The sequence below is a fragment of the Odontesthes bonariensis genome, chromosome 14 (genome assembly GCF_027942865.1).
Source record: "Odontesthes bonariensis isolate fOdoBon6 chromosome 14, fOdoBon6.hap1, whole genome shotgun sequence".
In the NCBI taxonomy this organism is placed as follows: domain Eukaryota; kingdom Metazoa; phylum Chordata; class Actinopteri; order Atheriniformes; family Atherinopsidae; genus Odontesthes; species Odontesthes bonariensis.
The window spans coordinates 4,079,347-4,091,382 of NC_134519.1; the positions used below are offsets into that span (position 1 = coordinate 4,079,347).

The 12,036-nt window shown below is 41.0% G+C and overlaps 1 protein-coding gene across 1 annotated transcript; it reads right to left on the reverse strand.

Moving 5' to 3' along the window:
• Window positions 1-1,670: 1,670 nt before the first annotated feature.
• LOC142398587 (uncharacterized) lies at window positions 1,671-11,303 on the reverse strand. Its single transcript, XM_075482645.1, has 3 exons — window positions 11,186-11,303; window positions 7,387-7,499; window positions 1,671-6,078 (listed from the first exon to the last, which is right to left on the reverse strand). Exons 2-3 carry the CDS (start codon window positions 7,484-7,486, stop codon window positions 2,741-2,743), a joined length of 3,438 nt encoding a protein of 1,145 aa, XP_075338760.1. The 5' UTR covers window positions 7,487-7,499; window positions 11,186-11,303; the 3' UTR covers window positions 1,671-2,740.
• Between the last annotated feature and the right edge of the window lie 733 nt (window positions 11,304-12,036).

Consider the following 12,036-nt stretch of genomic DNA (forward strand, 5'->3'; position numbering starts at 1 on the left):
GCTTTACTGCCACCTTGTGGACAATATTTGTATTTTCATGTTTTCTGAAACATTCAAACACATTCAGAATACTGTAGCAAGCTCCAGTGTGGAATTAATATACCTTAAAACCTTTGGAGGAAACAGACATTCCTGTGGGGATGTTTTTCTGGGTCAGGACCAGATGTGGGAAGTCTATACAAAGGAAAGGGACTGAAATCGCCTCATATACAACCACCTTCGGCCTATGAAAGCTGTTGGGAGTGGATTTAGTAACAGACATTTGCCATAAACTTGAGGGATGCATTGACAACTTAAACTGAACAAAAAACCATTTTTGGAGAAATGGGAGACTCACCCATTCCCTATCTTATCTGGACCAATAAATCGAAGTTGACATTTTTCCCTCATTCCCCTCAGATAAGAGAACCAGATGCCTAAATAAAACTGAAATGACTTTACCTAGATTCACTTTCAGCCGAATCTTAAAACTGTATTAAATGTGTTTGATATCTTTGTACGAGTTCTTTCAGGTTCTCAGCGAAGTCACGAGCTGCATTTAAAGACTATTTCCATGATTGTAACTGAAAGTATGACGAAGAAATAATCCTGTTGGAAAATTGACTAACCCGCCTATGGAACCACATTGCCCCCTAGTGGTCTGTAGTATTGAATAGTTAAATCCAAACAGTCAGCAAACTGGACAGTTATATGCAGTAATGCAACTGTTAAACAATGTCCCTTCTGTATCTTTTTGTACTCCATTTTGTCATAACTTTACAGATATTCATCTGAATTTTGAGACTCATAATCATCAACTATGTCATGTTATGTGTTATTTAATGTCTTTATATCATAAGTCTATGTTATATCTTTAATCTGCATATCTTAACAAGTTCTGGTGTTTTCAGAATCATCGAGACAAATGTTTTATGAGACGGAAGTGATGGAGAAATAGAGTTTCTTTGTTTTATCCTAAATCTCTATCAACGTTGAATTAGATCGCCTTAAAAACACACCCAGTCAGACGTCACAACAGTTTCAGGCATATCATTGGCTGAAAGTGTAGCATAAGCCTGCGTCATGCCCCGCCTCCGCGAGTCAAACCATTGCCTCTCCCTGCTGCTCGCGGCTTCACCCACCTGTGGGCACATCTTGACTCCCGGGGCGCCTGGTCCTCTCGGTATTTATCTCGGCACTTATTCACTCATAATTAAGCATGGTTATTATGTGGGACCTGTGCCAAGTGTATTGCATGTTCATGCTTCAGTTTCACAACCCCCCCCACCACTGACAGGTGGCTCTAAGGCTGGATCCCCCACAAAGGCCGTAGATTGTCCTCTGTTTGGTTCTTACAACTGGTTGTCTGATTTTTCATTGTTTTGTCTGATGGTTTCTTCCTATCTCTGTTCTTTTTTCGTTTTTTTTCTTTGCCCTCTTTCTCGGTCTCCCGGTCTGGTTCGGCACAGCTGATGGGCATCAAGGGGAGCTTTACACTAATAAAACTTCTCCTGGCATAGCAAATGTGTTCGGCATAATACGGTATTCAGATTACAAGAGAACGATGGACTCCAGATAGTTTGGAAATGGCCTCATAACCCTTCCCAGATTGATGGACTGCATCAAAACACATCAGAAGAAAACACAAAAGGAATTTCAACATAATATTTAATATCGATTATTTCAGCAAACAACACTAAATTTACACACTTTTTATGGTGTGACATCATCCTGCTGCTTTTCTAATAAGGATAAAGGATATGAGGAGACTTTTTAAGAGTTCACAGATTACAATTCCAAAAGAGACAATAAAATAAAAGTTAAAGGTTTATAATGAAGGTTAAAAATGTTAAAAATGTGTTTAAATCACCTCGTGTTCCTTTTTATACATTCTTAGGTGTTATGTAGAAATAAAGTAATAAAAAAACAACATAAATCTTTGGTCTCTGCAGGGAAACCAGTCTTCAAAACATTAAACAGTCACTGCGGTATACGATATATCATGAATTTACTCATTTGCTTTGACTGTTCCAACAGAGATCAGATTCCTGCTTTGATCAAAGAGCCAAATATCCAATAAAATTCACTCTATTCAACCAGAGTCCCAAACAGAAGAGAAGCGGTTCAGTTCCAGCTGGATCTATAACTGAATGGAGCTGAATGCTGCTGCATGCAGAGAAACTGGTGGATGCCATGTTGGCGAGTCAGTTACCTTAAAGCTGAATGTGACTTTAAGGAGAAACAAACACTCAAAGAAAGTCTTAATCTCAGTTTAGATTTCATTAAATTCGGGCTTTGGTCTTGGTTGGTATCTCACTAATCTTTGTCTGAGTCAGTTTTTGCTTCGTCTTGGTCTGTGTTCCCTGGGTTGATCTGGCTTTGGTCTTGGTTACTTTTTGCTTTGTTTTGGTCTGTGTCGGCTCCTGTCTCATCTTGGTCTGTGTTCACTGGGCTGATCTGGCTTTGGTCTTGGTTACTTTTTGCTTTGTTTTGGTTTGTGACGGCTCCTGTCTCATCTTGGTCTGTGTTCACTGGGCTGATCTGGCTTTGGTCTTGGTTACTTTTTGCTTTGTTTTGGTCTGTGTCGGCTCCTGTCTCGTCTTGGTCTGTGTTCCCTGTGTTGATCTGGCTTTGGTTCTTGGTTAGTATCTGTCTCTGCTTCAGCGTTAGCTTGTATCACTTTGGGTCTTCTCTTGGTTGTAACATCACTGTTGACAGCTTTCTTCTTCCTCTCTGTTGGGTTACATTGCTGGAGGCCCATTTATGAACGCTGTAAAAGATTCTCTCCTTTCTTTACTTTCATCATGAACTCTGCTTTTTCTTTCATCTCCATCAGTGACTCAACTCGTTTGTTCCAGCCTGGTTTGGCCTCTGATTTCTCCCCTTCAATCAGCATGTCGATGTACTCTGGAGTAGAGAGAGGATTTGGCCTCAGTGCTATCTCCTGAAGTCTGTTCAGACACTCAGAAGATATCTCCATCAGGTTCACCACTTCAAGCTGTAGATCATTATATTCAGCCTCCAGCTTTCCCATCACTTGCTGCACAGTCATCTTCTCCCCGCTGGCTTTCTTGTACTTTTCCTCCAGATCTTTTTTTGTTACTTTTTCTTTCACCACTTTATATTCCCATCTGTACTTTTGATTAAAATGTACACTCCAGCTACATTTATTTGGGCACACAGTGCAGTATCCATTTCTCATGGCAGCACACCCTATTTTATCAGCATCATTTGGTATACTACAGGGATAGTGACAAGTAACATAACACTTCTGACAGTTATTGCTGTAATTTCCAGTACCTGAGATATCATGTTGAATGGGCTTCATGACACTGACTTCCAACTCAAAGTTCTGATTTCTGCTGATCTCTGCTTCATGTTCTCTGAGTTTTTCACGCGTCTGTTTTATATCTTCAAGCTTGGCTAAACCAAGTCTGACCTGCTTCTGCAAACCCTCAACTGAGACCTCCAGCTGTTTTCTCTCTCTCAGGACCTCCTTTGTCATTGTCAAGCTTTTGGTTTCCATGAGATTTAGAGCAGCAAAAAATCTATTCATGCTGTTTGTCCCCATCTTCCAAAACATCTGATCAAAGTTTCCATCATCATCATCCTCACTCATGCTGCCTGCTGCAGCTGATCCGTTATCTGCAAACAATGCTGAATTGTTGAATTTGAAGTGAGCTGGAAGTCCATCTTCTCCTTTAGGACACGGTACATCAGACTCTCTGATCGCCTGTAGAACTGGTGGTGGCTGGCCGTCTGCAAACGTCACCAGAATCCTGATGTTTTCTGCTACATCTTTGCCAAAGATTGAGAGCACTGAATCAAACACATATTTCTGTGTTGGTGTAAGTCGTGCTGAAGAAGCCTGAGCTACAAAACACACAGCATCGATCTCAGTGACACAGGTCTGAGCAGAGAAGAGATTACGCAGCTGCTCGGTGATCTCTCTGTCTCTTTCTATGCCTCTGGTGTCTCCAAAGCCTGGAGTGTCCACAATGGTCAGTGAGTAATCTATTCTGAAACCCTCCTGGTGATTGATTTTGTACACAGTAACTTCAGAAGTCTGGCTGTGAGCTTGTGATTTTGACTGGTCCTCATTAACCAACACAAACCGATATGAGTCATCCCATTCAACACCAAGAATGTGATTTATCATCCCGTTGATAAGAGTCGACTTCCCTGCACCAGTGGCTCCGAGAACCATGATGGTGCGGTTAGGTTTTCTGGATTCTTTCCCATAACTGAAAGACCTGCATCCTTTTATATTGATCTCTTTTTCTGTCAATGGAATCACATAAGCTGGTAGAGGCCCTGCCTGTGATTTCAGTTTTTTGCTTTTTTCTCTGACAGCATCACTGAGCTGTTTTTGTTTTCCAGGAGGGCTGCAGGGTGACGTTTTGATGGGATCACTGACTGCAAAGGGCCCAACACCCAGCGGGGTCACTGCTCTGCATCTGAACACATACTCTGTGTCTAACCTCAGGCCGCTCACTGTGACTTCTCCAGCTTCTTTCCCCTCCTTCTGTTTCCATTCATCCTCTCCACGGACACAGAACTCAGCAGAGTAGGAGGTGATGTTCTCTGCTCCATATCTGGGAGGAGAAATCTTCAGAGTCACACTGTTAGGGCTTATTAGAGCTGCTGTCACACTTTCAGGCTTTGAAGGAGGCTCAAAGTTCTTACTGCCAGGGAAGCCATCTTTATAAAGGTAGATGGTTGAACCTTTGTGTGTTTCATCTGTTAAACCCGCTGTCAGGAACTTTGTGTTCTTGTTCTCCTTGTTGATTTCTGCAAAATCACTGAAGAGCTTGGCTTTGGTTCTCATTGCATCCATCACTTCCTTTGAGGCGTACCACTGTTCCTTCTCTACATCGGGACTCTGTGGATCTTGAGGATCTCCCGGTTGGGTTCCTTTCAGGTAGTTTGATAAAGCTGAGAGGTACGGCTCATCCTCGCCCAGTGAGGTGAAGACAAAGCACACAGCATGTTCTACACTCAGAGCTTCCTTAAACAGATGATTTTGAGATGTGGTGAATTTGGTGCTTTTCATCATTTTGGTGAAAGACATCACGGTGTACATCTCTCTCTCTTTACAGTCCAGCCACTCGTTCAGGCTGGTGTTGTTAAACGGAGAGGAAACCCTCTTCTCCAGGATCTCTGCCAGCACAGCTTCTTCTTCTCCTCCTCCTCGGATCGATGGAAGTTTAGTTGATAGAATTCGTTGAAATTCCACTTTAGACTGACCACACATTTCTTTAAAACATTTAATTTTTTGGACAATCTGTGGGAACTGCTGTGCTGCGGTGGTTTTCAGGGCATCATTACATCTCATTTCCAGCTCACTGAGGTCCTCCAGGACCCGCTGTGCGTCTTTAACTAACCCTACACTGATCTGACGCACCAGTTTAGCAGCTTTGGAATCTAAATTTGTCAGCGGGTACAGCCAGACCTTCATTGGTACAGCGTTTTCTCCTTTGGCTCCCAGCAGCCCGGGCAGACTCTGGTAGACTTCTACAGCATCTTGGAAGGTTGTTGGAGTTTTCTCAAGTAGAAAGTCTCCATGGAATTTGCAGGAGAAGTTCTCAACCTTTTTAACGTCTTCCTCTTTCATGGAAAGTTTACCCTTACCGTCTATAGAAATGCAGGGAATCTTTTTGATCATTACTTTCAAGTTACCCTGAATATCCTGCTGGCTTTGGTTGTCAGTCTTGTCACAGTCAAAGACGAAAAAGGCTTGTGCCCCATAAAGAACACCTGTGACAACATGTGTAGCTAAGTCGTCCTTAAATACATAAGGATGCTTCACGTTACCTCTTCCCAGATGATTCATTGACAGTTGCTGAAACTTGGTCGTAGTTTTGAAATTCAGTGTTACTCGGGCTTGATGTTTTGATGCTTTCTGATCATTCAAGTATTTGGCTGATCCTCCAACCTGAACCAATCCACCCAAGAAACTTGCTTTCAGAGACGCCTCAACATTTAGGGCAGAAGATTTATCATTGATTGACTCAGATGCAACTATCTCAAAGTCACTGTTAGGTTGTAGTCGTTCTCTTTGATCTTTTTCCAGGTCATTGTAGTCCCACAGCGTCACTCCTGTTAAAATATAAAGGAATTTATCTTAAATGATCTTTTACGGTAGACACATATAAAATAAATAAAAGATGTGGGATGCAACGGTAAAAAGACTAAACTCCCCCTTTTACAAGCTTCTTTGTTCTGTACTGAGAACACACTCAGTTCAGCATTAATGAAAAGCAGATTCCACCAGACATCAAAATAAATCTGTTTGTTTGGTTGTTACAGGGAAGCAATTCAATCATATCCAAATCCCACTGAACTCATGAGCTATCTTCTAGTCCAGAGATACTCATTGCGCTGCTCCTCCTGCTTTAATTGGCGGCTCACACTCGCATAGTAGCTTATAACAATATGGTAACAACAACAATAAACTTTTTCAAATAACATACAGCGAATACTGCACAGAGTTAGGTATTTTTATTAAGTTTGCGTTTTTGTAGTATTAAGTATTTTTATTAAGTCTTAAAGCTATGGTTGGTAATCCTAGAGAGCTAGCAAGATTCGAAAGTGTCCCGTCCTCTAAGCTCCACCCCCCCCTCCCCATTCCGTCAGTGCTTCATCCAAAGCCGGTAGAACCGCGTGCGCACACGGAGCAGGGAGCCGACAGAGGGGGGCGTAGGCAGAAAGCAGAGGCATCTGATTGGTTTTTGTAGGTGCTCCAATCCGAGATCAGCGGGACGCTGATGAAGAAAGTTTAGCACATGCACGCCAGCTTCCACTCATCCCAGTATTAAGGTAAACTTGGTCTGAATTGAACATGTATTGGCTGTGTTGGCTGTTTCTTTTTTGTGGGATTTATATGTAGAAATGCATATTTGCAAAAAGGGGACTTTAGTCTCCTTTTGACTTTAGGGTAGCGCCCGCTGCCCTCAGCCAGCTGCCTTCAGCCAGCTGCCTTCAGCCTGTTGTGTCCAATTACATGTCACTAATGCTGTTCTCATTCCAGTTTGATTAATTCTCCCGTATGACGCACATTTCCAAATACGGACCTACCTGCTGAAGTGGGCGTGGCCCAATTGGGATTCCCCAGATAAAGAAGCCGTGGACGCGCAGCGCAGGAGCGCGCACACATCAGAGACTCTTTCTTTGCCATTGTTCCCGAAGCCCTTCCCCGCGCATTTTGAAATTGTAAAGTTTAATAATAAATAAAAATAAGAAAATAAGAAAAAGACTCTTCTCCTGGAAAACTTATTTTGCACTCTACACAGCCAGCTGCCCAGCCAGCACAACCAGTAAATTACGAAGTCTCATTGGAATGTGTTGCCTTTACAAGGCCTCTGTGCTTTGTTTTTATGTATTTAGTGATTACATGTGAATCCTTACCAGGAACGAGTAAGTCCTGACGGCAGTCGTACAGCATCCCAAGGCTGAATGGCCGGCCGAGCGCTGCAACTTCTATTGTTCTTCTGGCTTCAGGGTCCATCTTATGGTCTTGGCTACAAAATAAATATAGAACGTTTCATTTTACTAAAAGCTCGGTCCTATTGTCTTACTTTTCAAAATGTTAATACCACCATGCACAGTCCCATCCATCATGCTCCACTCCACTTCTTGTTTGGTTTCTCTTTGACTTTGACTCCCAGAACTGTAACCCACTAGCCTGGCAGACGCGTCCACATCTGGATGAGATGGTGGTCTGGGAACTCGGTGGGCATTTTCTCGTATTTGAGGCGTGGTTTACGAATGCCTAGAGCCGTTTATTGGGCGCTACGAATGTCTATCAAATGGCGTCTGGTTCATCCCATGCTGCTTTGCGCGCGATTCATAGCCAATTGTATCACTTATACCAGATGACGACAGAAATTCAACGAGGAAGAAGAAGAAAAAAAAGTAAAATAAAAGTAAACTTATTTTAAAACTTACTTAAAACACTTTCTAAGGCTGCATCGAACGGTAACGTTGTGTCCGCTGCCATGTTGGATTAACACTCTACAAGCTTCGGTGTAGCGCAGAGACGTCGTCATCGTCTTGCTGCCCCCTCCCGTTCTGTGATTGGTTCCCAAACTCTGGCAAAAATAAGGGCGGTGGTTTCCAGGCTGACTTTGCAGTGAGAATGAAATCGCACGCAAAGCAGCATGGGAATTCCCAGGCTAGTAACCCACAGTAACTTACTGTGACTTACAGTTATCATGATATGCAGTAGTTACTGCTATAAATGCGCTGCAGGTTGGTTACAGTGTAGCAGGCTACTACTGGATAAATATTACACAACAGAAAACGTCTTCTTTTGTGTCCTTTTTTAAGCTATTTTTAAAACATTAGAATTAGGATTGATGAATCAGGTTTGAGGATAGAAGTATGCATCAATATTACATTGTTACTGTATAAATTCTTGCCTGTTTGGTTTTACTCATGTTTCCTAAAACATAGTCTAAAGTAAACGAAATGTTCAAACATAAACACACTGAATCTTGTGTATTTATCATTCTGCATCTTTGCATCATCATAATAACTTTAAGCTGAAATAACACTTGAATGTAGTGGGTTAGGTTGTTATATAACAGACCACTGGCTGCTGTTCAGATCAATGGCCAACTCTCATCCTTTCCTCTGGGAACCAGGCCGGGGGGCCCTTTATCCCCATTGTTGTTTGCCATAGCGATCGAGCCCCTTGCAGAAGCTATAAGGAACAGCCCTGATATCACTGCAATTTCAGTTGGTGGGGAAAATCATAAACTAATCTTTTTTTTGGTGGTCATATTGTTTTGTTGTTTTGCTGTTTGTTGTCTGTGTTCATGTCAGAAAATCTAATAAAAATATAATTAAAAATAAGAAAATAAAAAAATAGTTTCCTCTTATTTCGGCTCCTGGCTCTCAGTCATGTGACGCGCTTGGCTCCTCCTTTCTCGCCACCACCCTTTACACATGACATTACTTTGCATTCACTCCCACGTGTGAGTTATTTTATCTTCAGATCTGACTTTTACCTGGTTTGAATTCTGACTAATTCAACTTTTTGTTACACATTTTGTTCCATTTTTTTGGTAGAGGTCGGAGAAACTGTTCAGGACTACTTACGGGCCTAAAATTGTGTCGGAAATGGGAGAAGTGAAATAACCGGAATAAGTTAGCACAATAGTAACATGTGATTAGTTACATGAACTATTCCATTGGACACCTGAACTAGAGGAGCACAACTCGTGTCAGAACCAGCGCCCTTTATAGCAGTTTTTGTTCCTGATCCTCATAATCAGTCCTTCCTTTGCCCAGGAATAAAAACATAATATGCTATCATCTTAATTATAATTTTTCTTTCTTTCTTTCTAAAACACATGCTGCATTACTGCAGTATATTTAACAAGACTTTTGGCTGCTGACAGATTTTTAAATCAAGATTACATCTTGTGCAGAGCAGGATTTTCTCTTTTATATACAACACAGTTTAAAAACACATCAGAGGTCCTGACTGTAACACTGTAAATGGAAATAACAGTTGTTCATATGTGCAGTGGATGGTTCTCTCTGCTGAGAACATGAAACAGTGTGATGGCCGCTCGCCCAGACACTTTCAGGTAGTAGAACAGGAAACTAAAGACTTGTGTACAACAATCCCTGCGTCTGCCATAAGCTGCCTGCTCATCTCTCTGCTCTGCCTGAGGATGGGTTCTATAAACATTTCTTTCTTTCCTTTTTCTCTCTTTTTAAAATAAATGCTGTTGAATCATTTTGAACAGAGCACTGTAGCGTTACCTGATGAAATTATAAGGATATACCAGAAGTTCTCACTATCTTAATAAACCTTATTTAACCTCGTATGTATGGGCACCACCTTCGAAGAAGGAAAAAGGCAGAATCTTACGATTCTGGTATGTTAAGTTAATATTTCAATTAATAATCAGTCTACTTTTGTGAATTCTTGTTTGGTTGGACAGACGTTTCGTAAAGAAAGCATAGGACACAGCCTGCTGATTAAATACATATATATGACCAAAGACATGAACCTTAAAACAAACAGGAGAAATGCGTGGAATACGGGTGATTATATAAAACACTCAGTGAATTGAAAATATGAATATCTGTCAAATTATGACATATGAATAGCGAACCCAACAATGTTATTTTCCTGTGTTAACAATGGAGTACAAAAAGATACAGAAGGGACATCGTTTAACAGTTGCATTACTGCATATAACTGTCCAGTTTGCTGACTCCGTTTGGATTTAACTATTCAACACTACAGACCACTAGGGGGCAATGTGGTTCCATAAGCAGGTCAGTCATTTTTCCAACATGATCATTTCTTCGTCATACTTCCAAGTACGATCGTGAAAAGGGTCTTAAAATGCATCTCAGGATTTCACTGAGAACCTGAAAGAACTTGTACAAAGATATCAAACACATTTAATAAAGTTTTAGGATTTGGCTGAAAGTGAATCTGACTAACGTAATGTTTAGTTCCATGTAGATATCTGGTTCTTTTATCTGAGTGGATGAAGGGAAAATGTCACCTTCGATTTATTGGTGCAGATAAGATAAGGAATGGGTTAGTCTCCCATTTCTCAAAAAGGGTTCTTTGTTTGTTCAGCTTAAGTTTATGGCACAGGTCTGTTGCTGAGACACTCCCAGATACTTTCATGGAGCAAAAGTTGTTGTATATTATTCAGTCAGTCTCTTCCAAATATCTTTTAACTTATCTAGACTGTTGCCTGTTTTTAAATTCATTTAAATGATTTTATTTGTTTCTCTTTATATCTTTTATGTATTTTTAATGCTTCTTCCACTCCCTGCTGCAATGCTTTTATTTTATGTAAAGCACTTTGAACTGTTTGTACATGAAATGTGCTATACAAATAAATTTGATTTGATTTGATTTCCATCTGGAAAACATTTCCCACAGGAATGTTGGGGTCTTCCAAATGTTTAAGTTTGTACTAATTCCACACAGCACCAATGGGTTCATGTGTGACACCGGAAACTTAAAATGAGACAGAAACATGAATATACCAGAGATTCAAATCACTACATTACACATGACATTCATTAACACCTTCCTGATTATGGCATTTATATCATATGCAAACTTCACACAGAAATAAGGAGCATCAGCAGAGGTCAGATTACACTAAACAGATACCCAGCACTGCAGGAAACTAAATATAATCATAAGAAGATAGTTACTTACAGCAGAACCACCTCACAGCCTCTGAGAGAATGCTGCACTTCAACCCTGATATCACCTGTGAGAGAGACCCGCCCACCAACTCCTCCCAAAGGAGGATCAGACCTATTTCTCAGAAGTCACATGACTTACAGAAAGAGCAAGAATACAGAATTATATGGACATAAACATATACACATATATATATATATATATATATATATATATATATATATATATATATATATATACATACATTGATACCTTCCTGGCCCTGGCCCCTTCTGATGCCTCAGAGCGTGGAGGAGATTATCTGTCAGTCGTCTCACTCCACCTCTGTTCAGGTGTGGGCCTTTTCTTTGAAACAGATCATCTCTTTGCCAGAAAAGATTAAAGTTATCAATGAAATGAGGTCCTCTGGACTCACAGACTTTTTACAGCCATGTGTTCTACTGAAGCAGCCGGCTGAATTTGTTGATCCTCCTGTCGATGTTTGGGAGAGGTCCACTTATGAATGTTGGTATTGTCACTTTATCAAGACTCTCAAACAGTTTCTCAAAGTCTTTTTTTAAGATTTCAGACTGATTCTCTCTGATGTCCACAACCAGCTGTTTCACCCCTTGGTGTTTTGCCAGTACCTCTGGTAGTAATCTTGTGATGTCAGAGACAGTGGCACTTGGATAGCTGCATGTAACCATTCTGTTTATGTTTATATTAGACATGGCTCCGTCTCCAAGCACAAGAGTATCTTTGACCTTGACACTCGGCACAGTTTCTCTGTCCATCTGCTGCTTTGTACCGTCTCTCTGTCTGTTACACTCAGTCACATTTGGCTCTGACAGTGGTAAAAATCTGTTTGTTAACTTTATTCCGGG

Excerpts from the sequence above, each read along its gene's own strand:
- LOC142398587 (XM_075482645.1), bottom strand. The coding sequence starts at position 7,486 with ATGGACCCTGAAGCCAGAAGAACAATAGAAGTTGCAGCGCTCGGCCGG. Across the intron at positions 6,079-7,386 it reads TCAGGACTTACTCGTTCCTG|GAGTGACGCTGTGGGACTAC; the intron begins GTAAGGATTCAC and ends ATATTTTAACAG.